This window comes from Lissotriton helveticus, chromosome 7 (genome assembly GCF_964261635.1).
Source record: "Lissotriton helveticus chromosome 7, aLisHel1.1, whole genome shotgun sequence".
Lineage (NCBI taxonomy): Eukaryota > Metazoa > Chordata > Amphibia > Caudata > Salamandridae > Lissotriton > Lissotriton helveticus.
The window spans coordinates 640,856,272-640,882,926 of record NC_136068.1 but is presented as its reverse complement, the minus strand read 5'-3'; the positions used below and the strand labels follow the sequence as shown (position 1 = coordinate 640,882,926).

The 26,655-nt window shown below is 43.8% G+C and overlaps 1 protein-coding gene across 2 annotated transcripts in view; it reads right to left on the bottom strand.

Moving 5' to 3' along the window:
* Positions 1–24,717: 24,717 nt before the first annotated feature.
* THOC6 (THO complex subunit 6) overlaps positions 24,718–26,655 on the bottom strand; it is a 133,962-nt gene continuing 132,024 nt past the window's right edge. For both annotated transcript variants that reach the window (XM_078652894.1, XM_078652893.1), the window contains exon 13: positions 24,718–24,874. In XM_078652894.1, the coding sequence (XP_078509020.1) occupies positions 24,791–24,874 (84 nt within the window). In that variant the 3' untranslated portion in view covers positions 24,718–24,790. The remainder of the gene's footprint in view (positions 24,875–26,655) is intronic.

The following is a 26,655-nucleotide window of genomic DNA, read 5'->3' as shown; positions in this document are numbered from 1 at the left end:
ATTTTAGCACGTGCCTGCTTTCACAATAACATGGCCACATAATCAACAATGCAAGCCGCCGCCCACAGCTCCCTTACACTGCACTTTAATTGAAGAGCATTTTCACATTTACAGAATACATGGAAGTATTCAAGCTGCGAACTAATGCAGTGTAAGTAAAACATTGTCTTGTTCTTACACGTGTAATATGGCTTTAATATGGCGCACTCGTGCCTTTCTTTGGTGTGCAACCCCGGCTCACACAACAATGGCACCTGCCGCCCGCAGCCGTAGGGCCCTCCCAACCTTGGGAGCAGTGCTTTGAGCTCCATACTCACTGCTTTCACCTTCATATTGCAGGAGTAGGGGTGAGGGGAACGGGTTAATGGATTCCAAAACGGCATATTTGTATCGGAGTTTACTCTATTTGAAATTCTTCAAACCTTTGCTCTCAGAGAGGAATTTGGAGGTTTGTATATTGAAAAGCATACTGCTGGCAGTCTGATTTCTGGTGTAAGAAACACACTTGTTCACGCCTTCCTTAGATCGATCAGTTGTCTCCCACATTGCTCGTCAGTTGAATCTAAACTATCTCCGACATTAAAATGCCTTTGTGAATTAGTCACAGCATGTTTTAGGAATATCTGGCACTAAACACCTAGTAGCTAGTAGGGTGTTTCTGCTGCTCATTTAATTTTGCATGTACCAAAGAAGAAAGATGTTTTTCTGTCTCCGAATCACATCTGTAGAATTTCTTGCTACTATTCCTCCTTCAAAATCATTCACTAATGAGCAATTGTCAGGACTTAAAGCCCATCTGTTCTAAACCGACTGCCTCCTTGCTGTTCACATGGTTCCTTTCTTTCGAAAAGAAAAAATGCCAGCCGGTTGTTGTCTGAAGAGGTCCAGACATACTACATAAGACTTTAATCAAAATAGTATGGATTAATTTATAACATGAGTTTTCTGTCTTGTTTTTTTTAAATTATTAATCAGGGTCCATTAGGGCATCTCTAGAACACATTTAGAAGGGATTTCTACTTATATTGGCTGCTTAAAGTATGTACAGATAAGGGGGAGGGAACAGGATTTAGGTGATTCTGCTTATTTTGGTGATGGCCGGGACTACCTGTGTTGCCAGTAGTAAACCGGCCAGGTGGCAAACTTCGCTTTTCCGTTAGCATCTGCTGCATTGCCTTGGAACAGTTTCATTTGCAGTAGGCACTACAGGTATACAACACAATACCGTTATCTCAACTATGCATACACAGTGCTGCAGCATAGGGCAACATAAATAGACACAAGAGAAGTATTCGTCCAGTGTATTTAAATAACATTCAGTTGCATAGTCAACGCCATTGGAATATCACACATTATGCCACTTTTATGTCCTTGTAGTGCTTTGGCAGTCCATAATTTTTCCTTGTGAGGTAAATAGCTGGGCATTTTTTAAGCCACTCAGAATTGGAGCTAAGAAGCAATGGTTTACACAAGTTTAGTAATAGCACTGGTTGTGTTTAAGCCATAAAGAATGGCAGATAGCCAGTGCTGTCATCAGATATGTGCTGTAAAACCCGGTAGTACACCCTTTGGTAAAATTCAAGTTACACTTTCAAAACTATTGTAATGAAAAAGTTAAATCGTAGCTAAAAAAATAATAAAAGGTAGGATTCATCCACTCTTGTGCTCATTTTGTCAAAATTAGACCCAAGTCACATTTAGAACGTTTACCCGGATTCTTGTTTCAGAATCACTCCAGAAAAATGTGCTACTAAGCACTGTATAAATGGGAAACACATATTTGAAAATTCTGGTAGTGATTGCCCATTTCCAATACAAGACCAAAGGTAAACAAAATACATTTTGCCAGTGGAGTTTACACACTTTGCATTCCACAAGGTTTGCACAGATTTGTAATTATCGGAAAACATTAATTGCAGAACAGTTTTCTTTTCAAAGCTATTCTTTGAAAGGCATGTCCCACTGACAGTAAAATGTTGCATTACACCCATAGTACCAAAATGTTCCCCATAATATATACTTCACAACCTTTTTGAGTTTTCCAGAGTTAGTAAAAAAGTTCACAAGGGGAAAAACTTAGCACGCTCTTGTACAAGATCATTCCACTATCGTACTGCTATGCTGGGCCTCTCCATCATGCCATTCAAGATGTCATTTCCAAAGCACTGTCTGGTTTGCCAGTGCACATCGACCCTAATGAGGTCCAAAAACGTTGCTACCTAAATAGCTGAAAAACAATGCAGTTTTCCATTTCACAAACCACTACCATTTCTGAACACCCTTTCACCAGGATATTGTATCGATCATCTAGTTCATGTCTGTTCAGTGTTTAACTCAAAAGCATTATGTCACAGAATCAGCCTTATACCAAAGGCTAAAATAGCTCTTTTTGTCCCTGTTGATGACCTACCACATCACTGAAACAAACATCTGTTTCACAATATGCCGTCTACTTGGTCTCAGCGGACAGTCTGCTTAATGGCCTTCTGCCTACCTGTAGTACATTCCAGCTTTCACATAAGTGCCTGGCGGCCATTTTATTGGGACACAAAAAAAGGTATAACTAGTAAATCAAAATAAAACTCTGTCTCTTCCTGTTTAAAGCACTGTTCTGGTGGACCCTGAGATAACCACTTTTTTGAGTTCCATGTTGGTACAACATAGTTCTTAAAGTACCATCCAGGTTCCCCTTCAGATTTCCAAAGAGCTTAATATACCTGGAATGAAGACATTGTAGGGTCAATTTCTCAAGCTCCACTTGATTTTTCTCAGCTAAGATTCGTTTAATCTGTTTTTCTAGCAAAAGGATGTTCATGATTCATAGATAACATAACATTAATGTTGTAATGTAAGGAAACATTTTTGCAAGAACATCATACAAGTATAAGCTATATTGTGGATTAGTCTGTTCCGCAAGACAATGTAAAAAATATATATTTTTTTAAATGTGTCAGAGTTCCTTTAGTCACAGGTATCCAAAAACATGCCATCATTTGTGTTAATATCTGGGTGGGCTGAAACTGCAAATTGTATGTGCACATGAAACTGGAAGCACTTATTGGATAAAAGTGCAGGAATTTGCCACATGGACTCCTGCTGCCACGCACCATCTTCTGTCACAGCCAGCAGGCAGGATTGTTAACTCAGCTCTGGATTTTTCTGGAAAAATAGACAAGCCCAGCCCTTATCAGTGCTCATATTTACAATCTTGAGTAATGCCACTCTTGTTTGCCTTGCACTAAGTGAACAGTTCACAGTTAAATGTACCCGGCATGCTTTCACGGTTCCAACGACATGCACAGAGCATGTGACCTGCGCTGTGATGTTCACTTGGCTTGGGAGCGCAGCACACGTGGCACTACATAAAACTCACAACTTTCTTAGCGCAAGTAGGTAAAGGCACTGCTCAGCACCCACTCTTTTATTAACAAATGCCCCTCCTTTCCCAGGTGCCCACTTCACACTAACATAAACTTGCACCACCCCATGTCCAATAATGCCATGTATAGTACAACTTCTTAGCACTGCTGCAATACATTAAATACGAGCTTATTTGCACCTATAAGGAGCAAACAGGCACTCTGAATAGTGCCTAACTACACTTCTATATTTCAAATTCAAGCTCTGGAAACAGCAACATGTTTCATATTAAGAATGAGATACATTGGACTATGTTATATTACTGCTCCTTTTCGTCTTTTGGTTTTTAAGATGTGTGCGCGACATGGCTCTAAGCGGTCTGCAATATGTTTTGCAGCAGTACTCTGTGCTGCCTGGACTAACGGTTGTTGCATAGTCCTGGTATGCACACACCAATAAATTTAGGATCAGTGAGCCAGGGTTATAGTAGCGGAGTTCTATCCAATGTGTGCGTGCATGTGTTCTTCAATACTTGCTGTTTGGCATAGGTCATCTGGTGTGACGTTTTAACGTGCTTGCTTCTATAGTGTGCTGCTCTTGACAACGTATTGTTCATTATCTACACAGTTTCATACCACACTATTCAACTTCAGACATTGACAATCCACACCACATGATCCAAGATCAAGCCACATAATTCAACTCAGCAACACAACTACACAATACACCATACATCCAATCCACACCACAAAATTCCATATCATGCCACAAAATTCAACAGCACATCACATACTTAAACTCCACTACATATCACTCCGCAACACAAAATGCAATTCCACATAATTACATTCCATAACACACAATCACACTCCACATCATTTCACCACACTAAATACCACATAATTACTATTCCCATTATTCCAGGGCACACCATGCCACATAATTCCACTACACAAATCCACTCCAAATAACACAATTCAACCACATACAATTTCACAACAGATAATTCCAATCCACATAATTCCACTACACACCACATACATCCACTCCAATCCAAAACGCTTTGGTAAAAAACATTGTCAGCAATAATCCCAATACCTCTAACTCTCACAAATGCGAGACCTATTTGCATTGCAAATGCCTGTTTTATAAGTTCCTTGACCTCTTTCCACAACTGTGTAAGTTCCTGTTCTCTTAAGGTTCTTGTCTTTAGGGGAACATGAGGTGGTGGGCTGGTGAGTTCCATGCAGTAACCATGTCTTATGATGCTTAGGATCCAATTGTCTGAGGTGATTGACCTCTACTCTTGGAGGAAACCTCCAATCCCCCCCTCTTCTCCCACTGGTGTTATGTGGAGAGGTTGTGGTCCAGTAGATTCACTTGCTTGGTACCCCTTTTGTAGGTTGTCCTCCCCATCTGGGTTTTTCCGTGAAAGGACTGTCTCATTGGGTGTTGACACGGTTGTGGAGTGGGCAGGTGTATGGCTTGTTGGCTGATGGTGTTGTTGAGGGGCTGGCAAGAACCCTGCCCAGCCTGTCGTTCCCCTGTTTGAGGTTCCCGCTCACTTGAAGGAATCTCTGCATTGTAAGGCCCCCATGGTCTTGGCTTATTTGTGGGAGTGCTCTGTCTACAACAGTCCCAAAGAGGGCGGCCCGTGGGAAAGGCATGTTTATAACGGATGCATGCAATTCAGCCTTAACCCCTTCCATGCTGCCGTCAGCCATTGGCAGACGGCAACGCGACCTCGCTGGTGCTGCTGTCGGCCAATGGCCGACGCGGCCCTGCCCGTTTTGCGGAAGTGCTGCACTTCCGCAAAATCGGCGGCGCAGTGGAGGGGTTATATCCAGAGACCCTAAGCCATGCTTGTCCCTGGAGGGTGGTGCCCATGCACATCTGCCTGCTGGCGGTATCTGCCTCTTCCCGGGCTGATTTGAGGCAGGAGTTGGCAATTTTCTTATCCTCCTGAATCACTGCCGTCACTCTCTTTTTGAATTCCTCTGGAAGGTTCTGCATGATTCCTTCCATTATCGAGTCTGTCAGCGGATGGATGAGCAAACACTGCCTGAAATTCAACTCAGGAAAAACTGAGATTATCTTATTCGGGAAGCCTTCTCTATCTTGGTCCCCAAATTGGTGGCCTGAACATCTTCTTCGCCCCCCCCCCTTTCCTGTTACCAAAGCCAAAAATCTGTGAGTCATCATTGATGACCATCTTAACATGGGTGCCCAAGTATCAGCAGTGACCTCTTCAGCCTACTATATCTTAAAAATGATCAGGAAAATACTGCACTTCATCCCTGATAATCATAGGGAAAGCTTGATCACTGCACTAGTCCCATCAAAATTGGACTATTGCAATAGTCTTTATTTAAATATGGAAGAAAAGTAACTGAGGAGGCTGCAACTGGTTGGAAATGCAGTTTCCAGAATGATCCTTAAGCTTCCTAATTATTAAACTATATCCCAGGGACTTCGTAAACTACACTGGCTTCCTATCTGTAGCCAGGCAAAATGTAAAACCTCATGCTTTGCGCATAAAGGACTGCATAACACAGGTCCGGAATTTCTCAGGTCAGAATTTAAATGGTACTCCCCCAACAGAGATCTCCGCTCCGCCAACTCGATTACCCTAGCTGTTCCTGAAATCAAAAAAGCAAACTGGGGTTGCACGAGCATCATCTATGGTACAGCCAAGTTATGGAATAGCGTGCTGTCACACATCAGAGACATTTCTTCTTTGTTGACATTCAGGAAGGAGATCAAGTCTTGGCTTTTTAATAACTAAAGCAGTTTATTCTAGCAGGCTCTTTGTTTAGATAGCACCAAGGCATCCTTAGGTAAATGCACGTTTTAAAAATTCCCTAACATAACATTACCTCCTATTGCTGGCGGCCATACATATCGAGAGGTGCATTGGAGTTCTTAATTTTCCATTGCATTGCCACTTCCTTCTGCATCTTCCTACCCACAATGTCCTTTCTTTTGCTTTCCTTCTCTGGGGGTGGGCCAGTTGATGCGAGACTGTTATTTGTTTTTCTGGCAGGCCTCACTAGGATGGAGTCTGCCAGTATGTTCCTCTTGATGTATTGGGGGTCTTGGGTGAAAAGATTACCGCCTTGGCTATGGCAGGTTTCTTGAAGGCCTAATTTCACTGGTCCAGTATGCTGGGAAGCATGGGTAGGTACAGGCACGCCTTCTGCGGTGGCATCAAGGTTTCAAGGAGGAAGCATGATTCCTTCCTCTCTTCCTCAAGCTGGACCCCATACATGTCTGCTGCCAGGTCGTCCTGGGGTGAGGGCTTCAAGGGATAGCTGTCCACACCTTCCTCCAGAGGTTCCGCATTGAGATCCTGCCTTTTATCAAAGCAGCCCTGCCTCTCCATCATGGTGGGTGCACTCCCCTCGTAGTCGAAGAAGTCTTCCTGCTTCTTTTTGTCAGGCAGTTCGAGGTCTGGTAGGTGGTCACCTAATTCTCTCAACTCCAAGGGTGTCGTGGGGTTGTGGAACGCCTTTAGCGAGAAACTCCTTTTTGCGCTGCAGAAGCCGCCATTCCGGCCTCGAGCGAGTGTTCAGCATCGGTCGTCAAGAATGGTTTCCTCTTCGGGCAGTTGGTTCTTCATCCTTTGCCTCTTTGTCCTTTTTCTTTACTCCATCCTTTGCACCTGCTGGCATGGAGGGTTGGTTCAAAGGTTCCCCCATCAGTGTCCATTTGTCAGGAACAATGCAGCTCTTTCAGTTTGTGCCGATCTTCGGTCGGAGAGTGTTTTGACATCAACGCTAAGTTGGCTCTCGGGGCTTTAAGGTCTTATGTTACCTTCTGCTTCTTGGTCTTTTTTTTGGTATCCCTCACCTCGTTCATCGCAGCCTCTGCTCTCTAGATACTGTCAACGTTCCTTTCTGCATCCAACTATCCTCCTTGTGCTGGCTCAGCTTTTTCAAGGTTTCCTTGTCCCCAGGGATTCCTGTTGTCTTTAGGTGCAAACCATGGCTTAGTGGGCCAGTTGCTTCTTCAACCTCTTGAGTTTTCGGTACAAATTTGGTGCAGGCTGCACAGCCTCCGACGATGCAATCCATCTGGAGGCACAGATTACAGATCTCAAGTGTATCCCTCCGTGCAAACTTGTGATGGCAGTTAGGACAGAATTTAAAGAGGATGCTCTCCATATCCATTAGCTGCACCGCTCCTCTGCATTCTCTAGTCACGTGGTGCTCACCAGCAGACTTCCTCCATCTGGTTCGTTAAGGCCCCCCATCCTCAGTCTTCGTGTTGCTCGTGGCCTACAGTGATTTTTGTTGCTTTTTGTTTACTTTTTCCCTCAGCTCTCTGCAAAATTTTTCAGAGCTCCTCTGATGAGCTTCCACAGCCAACAGCAGAAGAATCTAAAGATGCAGACCACGCACAGAAACTTACAAGGCGCTGTCTGACGTCACACAGGGGATGGATTTACCACCAAATGGTGGTTGATGATGCCCACACTTTAAAATAAAACAAGCATTTGCAATGCAATAGGTCTCGCAATTACGCAAGTTTGAGCTATTGACATTGCAAATAAAAATGCCTTTTATTTTGTTTTTATTTTCAAAACATAAATAAAAAGCATTGTCACTTACAATGCCAATAGCTTAAACTCGCGTAAATTATCTGAGCAAGGAACTCCCTTTGTAGCATGTGTAGGCCACCTTATCTTCCTGCAATGGGGAAAAGACATGGATAGCCCTTCAGCACAACCTAATGTTTTTTTTTTCTCGCCATACTCCATTCCAGTAGCCAGGATTTTATGGCGGCTTTTCACAAGTTCTCACGACTGATCATGCATTTGTTATCTTTACTATTGGCAGTAAAAGGAACACACAACTAGCATACACCAATTATTTAAGATAAATGATTTACATCAGAGATCAGTTTAACTACACAGTAATTAAGGTACAAGTCCAATAGGGCAAAAGTCTCTTTATTCAAGAATCCTGGATATCTCTTCATGTATCTAATGGGAACAATGCCAAATATAGTGCCTACATGGATACCTTAAAAAAAAAAAAAGAGGTGTGCAAAATGATTCAAACGAGAAGTTTGTGTGAGTGCAATTGTAGACAATGGTGCTTAGCAGAAGCCAGATGCTGTGTACATTAGTCTTTCCCTGCTGGGTGCATTTGATATTTAAGTGGAATTGCTTATGTTACAGGGATCTTAAATGTGTTAACCGTGAGTTCTGATGAAATAAAGTAGCTCAGCAAAAGCCAAACGTGCACAAAACATTAAATCAACAGCAATCAACTTTCCACATACTACAGGGCACTGCTCTAAACCAAAAGACAAAGTTAGTTCACGCAAAAACTCAATAATACAAAGTACACCCGCAGAAGACGACGTGCTTTTACTGCTCGGAATATGGGGCGACGACCCACCAACACAGTATGAATGCACGCGTTATAACATGGAAATAATAACACCGTCCCATGATACAGTCACTTTATGAGCGAATCTGGAATCCTTTCCTTGACACCTTCTACCAGCAGGGCATGAGTGACAAAAAGTTGTTAATTTCTGCCCCATGACACTTTGTCTACATTCATAATATGACATTACTCTTTACCAAAATGATGCTCATTGTCTGTGCTCGTCTGGGACAGGCTACGTGCTCTTCTGTGCTAGAATCGCACCCACCCTTTACACCCAACTGCACCTTCCCGTGGGGCGCCCCACAGTTTTAAAGCTATCGCCATTGAACAGAGACGAGGCCTCGGGCCATCTGGCTGTCAGCCAAAATATTTTACAAGATAGCCTGTGAATCTTTGGAGCCACAAACTAAAACGACGTAAAACTATTTTGAATAAACCGACACGGCATCCATCACTGCTGTGTGTCAGGGATGTTTGTACTGTTACTAACTATATGTAGCAGCGATGCCACAGACCTTGATGCAACCAGGGAAAATGGACCCTTTGATTGCTGTTAATAAAGAGAAATACAGCAGTTATCAGGGGTCAACTTCCCCCCTGTCATGGTGTCACTGCACTTGCTGCACCTATAGTAGCTACATCCTGGGTTGGTGTGTGCCTGTCTCTCTCTCGCATAACAGCTGCATATGCTGTAGTATAGTGAGCAGATCCTGGACGGCTGTGCGCTTTCTGTTTCAGGGGGCCTGAACTGCTGCTACCGCTGTCGTGCATATTGTGTGTTCGTGTGCAAGAAACGTGCACATAAGTACACCATATTCCTAACTAGTTACACAACCTGCCCAGGAGTGTAAAATGGGAATTTGTTATGTTGCTCGCTGCAAAGCGCTTCAATAACTCGTCATGAGTAGCAAGCGCTATATAAATATAATTTACAGGAACAAATACAACTGCTACAACTCAAGCGGCTGTATTCTGTATATAAAAAAGTAGTGGTAGAAAAAATACAGAACCAACAGAGCCGATCCTATTTTTGAGATGCGGCGTTCGTGAAAACCACCTCTTCTGCCTGTAATATCTGGCTTTGGGGGCCTAAAGTGCCATTTTTATTTTTTTATATATAGCGCTGAACTAGACCCGAAGGAATCAGAGCGCTTTACAAGAGCATCAGTTGCGTTACAGACGGGCACATTAATTGTGTTAGGCACTTGCAGATGAAGTGATTTGCCCAGACTCGAACCCGGTTCCCCAACTCTGAGGTCGACCGCTCAGGCCATTAGGCCTTGCTTTGCTTTCCAAACCGGCTAACTGAAACTCCAGTACTTTGCTGCATTTTACAATATTTCTCTGAATTGCAAACTCTTTTGTTTTGATTACGTACTGAGGAAAATGATATTTTGCCTGACCAAATATGACCAAATATGTCCTCTACATATACCCTATGTTACATGTCATGTGCATGTCACCCATGCATATTTCCCGTAGTGGCCTGAATCACTAGGCCCCTGCAATCATGTCCTGCATTAGAAATGCCAGTCATCAAGTCTCCCAAACATTAAGTTAGCATAAGGCCCATGTATTTGCATTTTGCATTGTACACCTCTAATAAATATCGTACTGAACCCTTTTTGTGGTTCAGATTGAACCACCAGTCCCTGAATTAATGTTTTCATGACTCCTGACACACTGAAGCTGCAGTTACGTCCCTCTGACCTCGCATACTTCTAGCTCAGCCGCAAGAAGCCCAGTAAGGGTTGCCAAGACAGTATATTTTGCTTAACAGTTATCTGCCTGCCCGGTGAGGAAAAGTAAACAGAACCCGTCCGAGGGAGATAGGCCTAGCCATTCTGTCTCCATTAAAGTAAATCACAGTGCTTGCACCCATAGAAAGCTCATGCAACGAATGAATATGCCCTCTCTGTCTTTTAGTGACGAACAACCTTTTCTTCAGATAATACATCCCCTGACTCTAGATATCAGTTGTACTAGATGTGCTGGTCGCCTTGACATAAGAGATCTCTCTGCTAGGTTGTAAGTCAGCCTCTTCCCAGTTACACGTCAATTGCACGTCATGTTCAAAGTTGCACAATTAGGGCACAGTTCGAGCTGGTCATGCAAACTCCTCCTCTGTGTACCACCCACCTATGACACCTACCTATCACACACCTATGACTCATCAAGTGTACGCCCACATGCTCTTATCTCATTTTCTGTCTTGCGCCTGCTCCTATGTACAAGGAGTAAAAAGTATATAATATAATGTTTTGTTATTAAATGTTAGAAGACTCTTCCTGAACCTCTGTGGTGATGGAACATATTCTCCCTTTGACTCGAGTTATTGGAATAAAGCACATTTTAACTCAGATACCACGGACTCTGCTTCTCACTTGATGCATGCTAATTGTTAATGCCTAGAAATTCAGCCAGGGTAATTATTTATTTACCACATAATTTGGCGCCCGAACAGGGACATATCCCTTTCCCCACTCGCCGGAGTTGTGGGTCTAGTCTTTGCCCCCTTCTACAGCCGTGACGGACTTCAAAGCGCACCAGCAGGTCTTCCTGCCACTCCCTCAGGCCCACGGAGGAGGACGGACGGACCAGGCATCCATGTGAGGCGGTGAGGAAAGCGGATCATCTCAACCAGAGGCCCAGCCCGTGAGAGAGCAAGGTCCGAGGTCTCCAGAGGTCCACCTGTTCCAAGGCGCAAGCGTAGTCAAGTCAAGTTTCCGAGGCCTTCAAGTTTCAAGTTCTGCTTTCCCGGTGAGTACCACTATCGGGATTGCATCTAGTTTCAAGACGGGCCCACGGTAAAAGGTGGGCCCCCGGTAAAGACGTGCCCACGGTAAAAGGTGGGCCCGGTAAAGACGTGTCTCAATTTTTTGGGACCGGTATGGTTGTACTGTATTTTCAGTGCACAAAACTGTTTTTCAAGTACATGTTTTATTCCATGTATCAGGTTAGACTGTGTCTGTTTTAGTGTTATAATGTGTCTTGTATGAATGATTGTTGAATGTTTCAGTCTATTCTTGTGTATTGTGTTTCCATTGTGTTGGTTTCAACATACCACTGTATGTCAGATAGGGACCAGAAAAGGTATACTAGAATAGACAGTTAATATCCGGCCTAGAGACACACCGGGTCATGATATGTGTTAAAAAGTCAAGACCCTCTCAGAAAGATGCCATTGAGTTATGGCGCAAAGAGTGACATAGGAGAACAAAGAATGAATTCAATAAAGCAGAGAGAACTAAACAAGCCAAGAAATGCCGTTGTTAACTGGTATTTATCCCGTTCTTTCAGAAAAATTAGCTCAAGTGACCACCTCAGAAAAACCCAGTAGGTAGAGAACGCCACCACCTGTACCCTTTAGAGTATGTAGAATTAAAGCCAACAACATCTGAAGAGTTCATTTCCTTGTATCTAGACAAGTCCCTTCTAGACTGCGAAAGTGCCTTGTGAGTAACTAGTTGGTTTATTTGTGAATTTGTGCTTAAGACTTGTGAATAGTTTGTTACATCCATGTGTGTAACGCTTTGTGAGTGGCTTGTAGTTCCTTGTAAATAGCGACTTGTGATTAAGACTTGTGAGTAGTTTGTTGAATTTTCTTAAGTATAGCTCCTTGTAAATATGCCTTGTGAATAGCGTGTCATTTTTGTTACTTGTTGAGTTTCTTGTAAATATGGCTTGTAAATAGCGCCATGTGGTTATGGCTTGTGCAGAGCATGTTATCATCAGGTCCCTAGCCATTACGTTAGGCAGGAGAGAGCTGGATCTCTTTCAAGTGCTTAGAGAAAATGTTTTGAAGATGTGCGTATGTGTTATGTGATAACGTGGAGAGATGAGTTCATGACTTTCCCATGTACTGCAGTCATTGGGGAATGATTGTGCTTAGGCTGCCAAAGAGTTAATATCTTTTATTGAGAAGGCAGTATTTGTTTTAACAAGGTGTTGAGGGATTCTGGCGTTTTATTTTTTTTTGTGTTTGCGGGGGGGGGGGGTGTTTTTGAGCGGAAATTCGTACCCGTTCCAGTGGAGGGATTTGGTTGCTTTTTGGTGAGAATTTAGGGAATCGCTTGGACTACTGTGATGCCAAATTTGAAAAGGATCCGAGCTGTGGAAGTGGTGAAAAAAGAATGTTTTGTGCGGGGGTGCGGTTTGCCATGTTATCCAATGGGCGTATTCAGTTTGCAGATTGAATGGTAAAATGTTGCATGGAGGGTAAAGAAGTGTATTTGTAAGGGTTTTGCCTTAAGGGTGTTTGGCTCAGAGGTCGGTATAGTTGTAAATAGACCAGTCGAATTGAGATAAAGGTTTGCACAAAGGGTGCTTAGATGTTTTCAGGGTTGACAAGAAAATATAAATCAGACCCTTCATAGAATGCGTTTTTCATTAGTGTAATAGAACAGTGTGTTTTTTAAATAGGAATGTTTCTACAGAATATTTTTCCCAATGCAAGCTGCCCTTTAGAATAGCGTGTGAATGTTAGCCCACTCAATTAGGTAAGTGGCTATTTGTGAAATTAATGAACGTGGCCCTTTTTGATAGCTATAATACACTACCATCTTAATGCATTGCTAAGAGTCCCCTACATTAGTTTAATTAGCATTTAGTTTCAAGACCGACATATGTACTTTGACAGGCTGCTTCAATTAATATGTGCAGAGAACAGTCCCCACTAAAATTAGAAAACATGGCCTTTTGAAAAAGTATGAATCTGGCCCTTTTAATGGGTAGAATAGAAAAGCTGACACACTTGCTTATGAAAATATTGGTTATGCAATGCAGAATTAAGAAGTTCGACATGTGTTTCCATGCCATGATTGTTTTGTTCTGTTTATTTTTTCCCTTGCAGCTAGCAGCAGTACAGAATTATTTTAAAATGCTAGCATGTCACTTAGTTACACAATAAAAATATGTCTTTGTTAATTTACTTTTTACAACGTTTTAAAGATTGCTTCAGTTAGTTAGAGAATAATGGTTCTGGCCTGGGAAGAGATATGTTATGACGTACAAGGAATGTGTTTTTTTAACCTTGAGACAGTCCGTCTGAGACCGAGATGGCTTGGTTCCCAGTAATTAATGTTTATATAAAAAGGGAGGGCTACTCCCTCTTGGAGCGAGCAGTGCCTGTCTTGCTGGCCATAACCCAATTCTTTCCGCGATCCCTTTGTTTATGTGAAGGGGGGGCCAAGTTGCTCCTCTGAAGCAGTCAACACTAAAAGCTTCATTGACTTCAGATAAAGTCACGCTTGCAAATGGATAGTTATTCCCTCAGTAGTGTAAACAGAATAATTGGCAAGAGTCTTGCTCTTGCGATGAGTTCAGCATCTGGCAGTCATTCAAGTTTAGATCTCAGTGTAGCCCGGCTTGGAATTGATTCAAAGCTCCGAGCGCGAACATAATTCTAGAGGGAGGGGCTGCTTCTCAAAGGAGTGAGTTTTTTTTCAAGGCTTCTAGGCCTTCTGTTTATAACAAGAATAATGTGGATTTAATTCAGATACATTTAGAGAACATATTGTAGGTAGTATGGTCATACTGTTCCCAAGATCTAGAGTAGGATTTATTGTAAAACTGCAGAGGTTTTGGATAAAGGTTCCCCAATATAAAATAGTGCATCTGAATTGAGAATATTTATTTATTTATTTGTTTTTATGTAATTCATTTTTGCTAGATTGATGACAGTGAGCCCTAGCATTTACAGTCAGACACTGAAAAGACAGCTAGACAGTATTGACATGCCTACCAACACAGCACTAATACAGCAGGATCAGAACCAGACCGTGACATTGCATCTCTGACAGTCTTGCACTTTCTGTGTAAAGCAAGTGGTGTACAACACTTGCTTTCCAAGGAGGGTCACCAGGTAGACAGCTAACACAAGGATCATACAGCTCATTACTAACCTTTCACAGCCCAGGACACAGAAGGAAGTACGTGCCTTTACTGGCCTCACTTCTTACTGTAGGCAATGGATTCCCCAGTATGCATATCTAGCAAACCACTCATACAGTTAACTACACAGGAGGCAGCCATTTTGACTGTTCTCCCTAGGACACAAGAACACACCTTGGCATTTGAGGAATTAAAAAGAGCATTATGTCAAGCGCCAGTTTTAAGCAACTCCATGTCACAGTAAACATTTTATGCTTTTTTATTTTTTATTTATTTTTACATTTGACTGTAGCGAGACTGACAGGATATGAACTGACATTATTTCAACCACACATAGAGATCAGACGTTGTAACATTCTGAATCCTGCAACGCTTTTGCCCTCAAGTACAGTAAATGCATCACCACATGACTGTGTGGAAGTAATGAATAAACCAAGACAAGACATGACAGATATTGCACTTCTGGGCCCAGACCAGACACTCTATGTAGATGGATCATGCATGAGAACAAGTACAGGAGACTTAGTAGCAGCGTATGCCGTGACCACTGAAGTCATAGAAACACAGAAAATAGACACACTGTCTGCTCAAGCAGCAGAGCTCATTGCTCTGACACAAGCCTGACAAGTAAACATTTATACGGATTCACAATATGCCTATGGCGTTGTTCATGATTTCGGGGTCCTGAGGAGAAAGAGAGAGGTTTCTTGAGACCTCTCATGGGACCAAGATTCAGCACAGCCAGCTTATTCAGGCCCTGTTAGAAGCCATACATTTACCTACAGCCGTTTCTATCCTGAAATATAAAGCTCATACCAAAGTTACAGACACCATTACCCAGGGTAATGACCTGGCAGACCGAACAGCTCAGACAGCACAGACACCACCAGACACGACAAGGACAGAGGTACCATTACTGTCATAAAGCATGACAGTCAGGGATCCCACTCAAGATGTACTCGACATACAGACACATGCCACCACAGATGAGATAAAGAAATGGACTTTACAAGGAGGGATCCAGACTAACCAAGGTTAGATGACTAAGGGACTAAGGGAAAATGCACATGGTTTCTTTCGGATTCTATGGTACAAATATTCATAAGCCCAACACATAGTCCCGCACACTTAGGAGAGAAGGCAATGCTAGACTGTTTACAGTATATTTGGTTTAACAAGCACCTATGTGCAGCAGTGGAGCAGAAAGTACGAACATGTATGATCTATTGTCAGTTTAATCCAGGTAAAGGCATTCCGGTGGAACTAGGCGGATTTCATCCTCCTGACCATCCTTTTGAGGTTCTCCAGATGGATTATATCCAAATGGACAGATGTAGAGGTTACAAATATGTCTTAGTAGTTGTATGTGCCCTGTCCAGATGGACAGAAGCATATCCAGTTCCAGATTATACTGCTGTTACAACAGCCAGACAATTAGTGCGCAGTACTTCCCCAGCTATGAATCACCTCATGTGATCTACCTCGTGTGATCTATTCAGATAACGATCAGCCATTCTCCTCTGAATTAATGAAACAAGTGTCACTTCTGTTAGGATAGAAATTCCATTGTGTCAGACACCCAGAAGCAGTAGGCCTTGTAGAAATAAGACATAATCAGACCCTCAAGACAAAACATTGCTAAGATCTGTACAGAAATAGGCGTGGATTGGATGGTTGCCTTGCCGGTTGCCCTCTTTTACATGCGTATGGTAGCTCATTCCAGAACAGGCCTATCTCCTTATGAACTTATGAACTATATGTGGGGTACGCCTATGCCTAGAAAGAAAACTAACTGATGTTGACAGTAACATGCTGACAGATTACCTGGCTTCCTTGATGTCTGCACTACTCTCTTGTTGTTCACAGGTTGCTGCCGCCTTCCCTGACAAACACCCAGGTCGAGGAACATGCCATAGCACCAGGAGAATTTGGACTCCTCAGGATCTTTGATCGTTCAAGTCCCCTTGAGCCACGTTGGAAGACGCCGAAGTTGGTGGAAGGACGTAAAGGCCGAACTCACCTTCATCACTATTTGGAACTTTGGAAAAAAAAAAAGAACAAAAAAAAAAAAGAACACTGACCTTTGCTAGAAAATACCCCTCAGCAAGAGTATAGGTCTAGATTAGCAGGATAGCAAGTCAGACGTAGTTTAATTGTTTAAGCCCACCCGGTGGTGAATCGGTTAGACTCGATTCTGACATGCATAAGATCACATATGAGAATAGCAAGAAGAGAGATAAGAAGGAAAAATACTGCAAGAGATTACGCAGTAGATGTATAGTTACTTTAATCATCCTTTTTATTCTGTGCATTGTTATAATTGGTGTCAGTTTATTGCTACATGTTTTCTTTCCCATTTCCTCACATATGCACTCTTCCAGTAACAGCACCGCAGAGCACACATTTAGTGACCTGCCACCTCATGAATTGTCATATCGACTTGCACTACGTAACAATACCTTTATTCGAATGTTACACCATTCTCACCAGACCAGCAATGCGACTAATTGCTGGGTATGTGGCCAACTGCCCCCTTATCAAGAGACGAAGGGAGTATTGCCCTTCTACCCTTTACCGTTCTCACACAATGGTTCGTGTGGAGCATGGTTTGCTCTAATGACCTCAATAGATAGAAGGTACATAGCTTATCCAGGTGGCTGGATATATGGAAACCTGAATAAAGTAATGAATGAAGCATGCTTTCCAGACAAAGACGGATTCCCCCAAAGAAAGGGATCCGATTTAGAGAATGAAGAGTACGAACAGGGAAATGCATCTGTTAATTTTATAATGTTAAATGTTCAGCCCAAGCAAAACACAGGTCCACCGTTTATATCAGTCCTGCCAGCAAAAGGTGATTTATGTGTTAGTAAGAAAGGCTCAGTACATATGGGACACAGCAAGTGTAACACTGTAGTAGAGTTTGATGATAACGGACTTTCTTCTTTCAAAACATCACGCCATACCTATTTCATTTGTGGTCAGACAGCCTACGTACATCTGCCCTTAGACTGGGGTGGGACTTGTTATATAGCATTCTTATTGCCACCCGTTTTTCTAGCCCCATCCAATTATCACAGAGATTCACGACTGGAACATGTTAGACAAAAGAAAAAGAGAGAGACAGATTCCGCAGGGATTGATCAGACTGAAACAGCTTGGGAGCAATATACAGATTTCAACAGAGGATTCTTTTTCTTCATAGGTCCCATCCAAAACAGTAAACTGATACGCAGGTTAACAAGGACTCTTGAAACAGTTGTAAATATAACTGCATCTGCCCTGGCGAACTTAACCCAGGAACAGTCTGCTATTAGACTTGTCGTTCTTCAAAACCGCCTCGTTCTAGACGTCATCTTGGCGGATAGGGGCGGAGCTTGTAGAGTGATCCGATCTAGTTGTTGCGTTTTCATCCCAGATAATGCACCATCTGTGTACGAAGCTATAACAAGACTCCACAAGATTGCTAATGCCATACATCAAGATCCAGGCACATGGACTTGGTCCAGTTGGTTCTGGGGTGTAATATCTGCATGGGGATGGAAAGTTATGTCCTTCCTAGGAATGGCCCTACTTATGGTATTTGGTTGCTGTCTCTGTCTGCAGTGTGGTCCGGCGATTTGCGGGCTGTGTGCTACTGCCTGTATTCCCCATCCACGTAAACAAAGGATAAAAGATGAAGAAATGATGCTGTATGATCAACTATACGGTCTCATGAATATAGATGTATCCTAAAGGGTTATGTAGGGAACAAGGAGGGAATGAGGAAAATGATATTTTGCCTGACCAAATATGACCAAATATGTCCTCTACATATACCCTATGTTACATGTCATGTGCATGTCACCCATGAATATTTCCCGTAGTGGCCTGAATCACTAGGCCCCTGCAATCATGTCCTGCATTAGAAATGCCAGTCATCAAGTCTCCCAAACGTTAAGTTAGCATAAGGCCCATGTATTTGCATTTTGCATTGTACACCTCTAATAAATATCGTACTGAACCCTTTTTGTGGTTCAGATTGAACCACCAGTCCCTGAATTAATGTTTTCATGACTCCTGACACACTGAAGCTGCAGTTACGTCCCTCTGACCTCGCATACTTCTAGCTCAGCCGCAAGAAGCCCAGTAAGGGTTGCCAAGACAGTATATTTTGCTTAACAGTTATCTGCCTGCCCGGTGAGGAAAAGTAAACAGAACCCGTCCGAGGGAGATAGGCCTAGCCATTCTGTCTCCATTAAAGTAAATCACAGTGCTTGCACCCATAGAAAGCTCATGCAACGAATGAATATGCCCTCTCTGTCTTTTAGTGACGAACAACCTTTTCTTCAGATAATACATCCCCTGACTCTAGATATCAGTTGTACTAGATGTGCTGGTCGCCTTGACATAAGAGATCTCTCTGCTAGGTTGTAAGTCAGCCTCTTCCCAGTTACACGTCAATTGCACGTCATGTTCAAAGTTGCACAATTAGGGCACAGTTCGAGCTGGTCATGCAAACTCCTCCTCTGTGTACCACCCACCTATGACACCTACCTATCACACACCTATGACTCATCAAGTGTACGCCCACATGCTCTTATCTCATTTTCTGTCTTGCGCCTGCTCCTATGTACAAGGAGTAAAAAGTATATAATATAATGTTTTGTTATTAAATGTTAGAAGACTCTTCCTGAACCTCTGTGGTGATGGAACATATTCTCCCTTTGACTCGAGTTATTGGAATAAAGCCCATTTTAACTCAGATACCACGGACTCTGCTTCTCACTTGATGCATGCTAATTGTTAATGCCTAGAAATTCAGCCAGGGTAATTATTTAATTACCACATACTTTTCTCCCTTAAATGAACGTTTGGTAGTAGGACACCTCGTGGCTCCTCCCTCTTGTCCAATATCTTGTCCGATACTTGCTCTGCCAGCAGGCAGGCCGCGGCGCGGGACTTGGCATCGCAGGTGTTTTGAGCCTAGGCAGCCTCCGTAGAGGGCAGGATACTTCCCGGATCTTAGTTCCAGGTTGTGCATCTGTTTCTGCTCAGCATAGTGCCACGCTCTCTGGTGCATTGCATTTCTTCTTTGAAGCGCATTGTGCTGTTCGCCCCGCCCTACTTTCCCTCTCTTGTTTTGAATGGGAAACACGCCTTTTTTCCCTCTCTTGTTTTGAATGGGAAACACGCCTTTGTTTCTACTTCCTCCTTTTCATTCCCGTAGGAAGATTGTGGCCCGCGCTTTCATTACAAAAAATAATAATCGAAAAAAAAGCTTGCCCTTTATCGTTCGGTCCTTGGAAAGACTTCATGGAACATTACGCTGCATTTAGATGTTACTAAAGCTGAGCAGTGGTCACTGCGCACGCCAACCAAACGGCAAATACAGACATACATTTAATGCTCCATCGCTGGGTCTAGTATGCTGCTATCGAAATGAATCCCACATTTAACAATGATCCGGAGTGGCTCACCGCGAAACAATGGAAAAAACAAGCGCTGGCCATGACGCTGAGTTTTCTCTTTGTCTGCAGTCCCACTTAGACGGCCTGCTTTCCTTCTGGCGTCAAAGGTTTTTATGTTTAGCCCCATAAAGATAACAAACCTTTTACGTCAGGAGTAAGTCAGGTCAGTCCATCCAAGTAGGACGGCAGAAATAGAGAAAGCTGTACGTCACCAAGTGCCCTTTCCCAATGGCTGGCCACCGTTTAGCATCAACAGTGATGCCAGCCAATGGGAAAGAGGGGCGAGGCTTAAAGCCCGTAACTAAAAGCTCCTCAAGATCATTAGATCTCGCCAGCGAGACTGCGCATGTACGCAGATCACGCTAGGCTTCGACCTAAAAAGAAGATAAGACACGATTCCAGACCCAACCACTAGATGGCGGAATAGATGCACAGATTGTGATTGCAGAAAAGGATTCATGCAGCAAAACGATTATCAAGTTTCTTCACCATTAAGGGGCTGAGGTCATTGTAGAAGAGTAGGGTCTGCTTCCTATGTTCACCTCCACTTTTTGCTCTGATCCACTGGTTTTTTCGACTCTAGTGTGGCTGTGGGCCTGCTAATCAGACCCACAGCCCAGCTGTTCTCTCTCTAAATTCATACCATGTACTTTAGGTACATATCCAATTGGGGATTGGGTCACCTTTGTGAGCCCCTGTATAGTGTACTATAGGTACCCAGGGCATAGGTGCATCCAAGGCCTACCAGGGGCTGCAGCATGAATTATGCCACCCCTGGCTGGCCTTACAAATTGACACAACTGGCTGAACACTCAGCTGGGGCAAGGTCGTGTAAACACCCCTTGCTTAGGTATAGTATTCCTATACCTACCATTATATATAGACACATATATACCTATAAGTCACTCCTATGGCAGGCCTTAACAATCCTGGAGGCAGAGTGCTTGGTTTTATGTGAGATGGTGCTCTAGCATGAGCTGAGCCTGTCTGCAGCTTTCGGAACCATGTCCTTATAGCTGTTCTATGATATAGCCATACCATATACTCTTAAGTGCATTATAATCCTCGCGGTTATTGCTAACTTTGGTTTGGCTTTATCAAAACATGTTGTGTAAGGTGTCATACGCTTTGAAATACTACTCTCCCCGCCAGTTCTGGCAGCGGGGGTAGCATTCCACCCTTCTAGAGGGAGAAGACATGTAGTTGTAGCTTTACCCGGTTAAAGTTAAACAGAGCCTCAGCATCACAAAATGGATGCTGCTGCCACAGACAAAAGTCTGACCTCCTGCAGCTGGGAGCCCTTCCAGCAAGGGAGGCCTGGACAATAGGTTTCCTGCCTTGGGAGGTGATAGCACCTCCCCAGACAGGCTATAGTGTTTTGGGGCAGGGTGGGTTGAAAAGAATGAGACACTGCCTGGGGCACACAAGGTGCTCCATGCATAGTCCGGTTCAAACAAGTTGCTGGGGCACTCCAGCCCCAGCTCTGGCGCAAAACTGGACAAAGGGAAAGGGGTGTAACCACCCCCTTTCCTGGTCTCAAGGGACCTAGTAGGTAATCCAGCCCCCTTTTTTTTTTTATTTCCGTACTTTGTTATTGTAGAAAAAATATATATTTACATAGAGCATAACATATACATGGGTGGAAAAAAAGAGAAAAGAAAAAGAAAAGGAAAACGCCCACGGGGGAGGGGGGGGGGGTTGGGGGAGGGGGGAGGTGGACTTGTTCGTTCCCTGCTTCCAGTCTTATTGGAGAGTTAGTCCGATTCCTGTCGTTCGAGCGCGGCTTGTCCTTCGGTTCCCCGTCCCCATGTTGCATTGATTGTCCTTCTCTATCCCACACCCCAGCCGCAAGCGGAAGAGATAGATAGAGGAGAGAGAAGAAGAAGAAGAGGAGCGTCGTGCTTTTCTGGTGTGTGCACTATCCGGAGGTCTGCTGCACGGCTGCTGTTAGTGGGTGGCTGACATTGCTACCTATGGTGGTTTGTGTGATGAGAGGTAGCGGTCTAGGGACTCCCACATACTTGACTGCCTGTGTGTTTTGGGTGAATGTTTCGCTGTGATAGTGTCCGCCCCTCTTAGGAAAGTGACCCAGTCCCTTTAATTTGTATAAAGCTAGGAGCTGAGTCTAGAGACTTTAGATTATCCTGAACTGAAACTCTGACACAAAACTCTGGACCTTCGACATTCTACTGCAACTAGAAGACTGAAGAATCTCCCTTGTGGTCAAGGAGTGACCACCCTGTGCAAACAGGCACCACCTAGCGAATTGCCAGTTTGCTTTGTCGGAGCTCCCGAAGGATCCCGACGACCCTGATTCACAGGACTGGACTTCCAGACTTCTCCGACCCCGACCCATACCTCCAGCAAAGCTGAGACTCGTGGCGGACACGAGAGACGTGAGACCGGACACCTGGCCATTTTGCTCTTTGCTAAACTGTGCAGCTTCTGAGGCGTCCTCGAAGTTGTGCATTGGGACTTGAGAAGCCCCAAGACCGAGTCGTAAGTGCACCGAAGCTCCGCGTGGGGCCTGCTCTTTCATTTCCTCTCGACGCGTTTTCGCGGTTGCTAGCCCGTTGGCTAGTGGCCATCTTGAAGACTCCATTTTGAAACAACGCTGCTTGCCTGGTTTCTCTGCGCTTGCTCCTGCTTTCCTGCAAAAGGGAAGCTCCACAGACCTTGCTGGTCTGTACCAGAAGCCGATCTTTGTATCCTGCGCGGGTTGCCTTTGCCAAGGCTTGTTGACTCCGATCCGGAAGCCGACACCGCCAACAGCGAGAGCCTTCGTGGGACAGTCCGTATCCAGCTCCTGGTCATCGTCGACGCCTCCTGGTCCACGTGGCTGCAGAGACAAGCTTCACTTCTTCACCTGATCGCAGCTCGACATCATCTGGTTCCGTCCTGGTTCCATCTGGTCACTGGCTAGTGACCCAGACTCTGTCCCCTCTGCTTTCAGGTTCTTCACTTCTCCGATCCGCCCTTGGATCCATCCGGACATCTTCCTCCTGGTCGCCTGCAGCATCTTCTTGCAGCTCTCCATAGGAATCGCCGACGAAACCCGACAACTTCGCACCTATGCACCCGGCTTCCCTGGGTGAGGTAACTCGAGTACTCCGGTGCTCCCATGGGTAATAACTATCCAAGTGTCCTAATTTAACTGGGTTTCCTCAAAGTCCACCCGGACTGTCCGAAATCAACTAGTTTCTAAACTGTACGTTTCCGTTCTAAGTCTATGAGAACCCACGTGTGTGTTTAGACACCGCACACGCATCCTGTGGGACTCCTGCTTCCTAACTTGTGGTTATTTAGTGTATCCCCACCTAGGCTCTAGGCCTAGTCACTATTCCTGCAGTGGTACTTATACCACTTCTTTAGTATATGGTTTACGAGGCCCCTAGGGCAGAATTGTAATTGTGCAACTTAACGTATGCTTATTAAGTTACTTGTGCTGTATCTCGAACTCTGACCTCATAAAGAGTGCAGAGGGGTTGTGTTAGAAATAAATACATATATATTTTATATATACCTTGTGTGGTGTCCTTTCATTTGATATTCAAGGGGTTATTATTGGTAAAACAATTGGCTTCACATGCTCTCTGAAGTGTTAGCTTAAGACTGCTTTGTCCATGCTACCACTAGGATAGCTGGTCTATAAGGTTGACTTTACAACCATCACCATAAGGGTTGTTTGGACTGATACAGGGTGCCCACTAGAATAGTGGACATCACATATCAGGCCAACTTCTCACAGTCATTGAATGTCTCAAAGTGACTATTGCTCAGATTAGACTGTTTGCATTAAGACCAGTACAGTATCTTCAGAGAATGTGAAACAAAAGAAGGGTATGATGCGCTCATGACATGGCAAATGTTTGGGATGAATCTATGAGGGATCGAACTGAAGGATTAATAGCCGGCTTAATTAGTTGCTGTTGGTAAAGTACTTGTCTGATTTATTACAAAGGAATCTAGAGAGATTTACTGTGTTGGCTGACAAATGGTTAGCCAACCAGGTCAAAAAGGGATGGAAGTGCAAGGTTCTTAGGGTAGAAGAACTTTTAGCAACAGGGCTCAAAATCAAAGAGCTTGAATCATGGCTCCTGGCTTGGGCAGAAGCATACAGGGAATTAAGTTCCTAATTAGATTTAGAAAGAGAGGGGAGGGAAGGGGAGGGGAGGAGTCCCTTCACTCAGTCCAAGGTAGATACCTCTTTTATGGGCCAAACAGAAGGGCATTAAAAGATGGGATGCCCAGTGCAGGACCGAGTGCAAGCAGCACCCCTGATAGGCAACTTGAAATCAATGACAGCGGGCACCAGTAGGGGTCCAGTGGCACTTCTGGAAGCAAAAACCTAGATGCTCTAAACTAAAGCACCCTCACCCAAACACCATGGCGTTTGTCAGTGAGGAGGGCATCAATGGGAAGAAGGTACCTACCCTGTGAAATACTGATGCAACCGACTATGGTTGAGAGAAAGTATCTCAAACCGGAGGAGATATTCTAATGGCACTTCTCGGACAGAATGAGCTCTTGCAATTGAAGAGATGTACAGAATCAGTCACATCCAAGACAAGATGTACTCAGGGGATTGTCACACTTTCAATGAAAGAAACAAAACAATCAGTCATTCCAGTTTATTACAAAAACAAATTAATAAAAACAAAGAAAATACAATATTAAGTGCAATGTGTGTCACACAAATGTGAAAGAAAATGCCCGGTATCCAAAATTTGTGAAGACGTCGATTTTCGAGCTTGTCCCGGCAGCCGTCAATACCTGTCAAAAAAGAAGAAAAAAAGGTTGAACTAGATTGCAACCTCCCAAATTGGACACCAAAAGGTGATGCTAATCACAAGATAGGTTATTATAGGAGATACGGCAGCTCTTGTGGCATGCCTGATGTGGCATCCACAACTGCACAAAGTCGAAATTCAGTGTTCAAATCCACCTAAGCATAGCATAGTGGAGAGTACAGAAATATAATGTGAAACATCAACAGGTGCTTTAAAAAAAAAAAAAAAAAGCATCCACTAACAACAAAAGGAGCACTGATCTACTATTGAAAAAGTTAGTTTACCTTTTTCAAAGATTTTGCAGCACACCTTGCTGAGTATAACTCCCAATTTCAGGTGGAGGGTAAATAAGAAACTCGCTACTTACCTGCAACAATAGTTTTGCAGCGCAGAACTCTTCTACATTTACGTGGATTGCATTATGCCACCAGCTAGTGGAAGGGTCACACTATTCCACTATATAGAGTTTGGTAAAGGAATTCCTGACTTAGTATCAGGTTTTTAAGCCACTACTTTTAGACAACACATACACTGCCTGTTGCAAAGGCATATTGTGGCTTACCAAGAACTTAGAGGGGCTTGGAATCCATCCATTGCTTACCATTGTTTGGCTTTCATGGATACTCATTTGCTTGCTTCTTATTTGTATCCCAGGTTGTCATTCTCGAGTTTGACCCTTCCATGGAGTATTGCCTATTTACAATCTCTTTGACTGGTTGGCATTGTTGCTTCTACTGCGTGCTTTTCAAGCACTATTTTTTGCGTGCAGCACACTATCAGTGTGCGCTTTTGAGCCATTTCCCCAGTGGTGTAGCAAGGTGGCCCACATTTTGGGTTAAGGGGGCGGCAGCTTCCACCCCGTACCTGCGGCCGTCGTGGGAATCTCCAGCGTCCCCCGCTCTTACCTGCGGTTGACACAGGAATCACCAGCACCCTCCCTCCGCTCTTACATGCCGAGCAGCAAACGCAGGGATGCCACAGGCACGTGGGCTAGCTATGCCACTGCATCTCCCTCAAGTAACTCTCTCCCTGCACTCCATGTTACTCTCTGTGGCACGAATGATTCTGCAAACCCTCCTCCTTCCTTTGCTCACCTGTGTACTTCTGCCCATTGAACAACCTCCATGTTGCTCTCATGTCCCATTGAGTCCTTCCCCATTGCTTTTGCGTCCCATCCCGAGTTGCTTCGCGGTTCTTCCACCCTCCTCCAGGTTGATCCCGCTGCTCCCATCCACTTTGAAAAAAAATACTTGACCATATTTTCTTTTCTTTTTGTTACCAATACAAATTGGACTGGCAACTAAAAAGAAAAAAGTGCCTGGACCATTTTGTAGGTGCACATATGTGTGGTGCATGTGCCTACAAAATGAATTGTGTGGCCATTTTAAAGGGTTTTGCTTGTTTTTTGTTTTTTTTCAACTTTAGCCACACTAAACAGCACCGCAGATGCTGTGCAGCATGGCTAAAAGCCATTGGCAAAGTCAAAATGGCACAAAGGCGAGACCAATTGGCTTTTCCAATGTTTTTTTTTGGGGGGGGGGAGGCAACGATCACAAGCGGGTCAGTGACAATGAGATTGCCAGAGTGGATTCCCTCAATTGTAAGATTTTTTTTTTTTTTGCTATATTAAATTATGGACCTCTTCGCCTCTCTGCCCACTTCACCAGTGAGGTGGGGGAGAATGTGAATCGACTAGAGTTATTTGCTACATAACTATTGGTGCAGTTAATAACCAGTTACTTATACAATGTTTAACTAATCTAG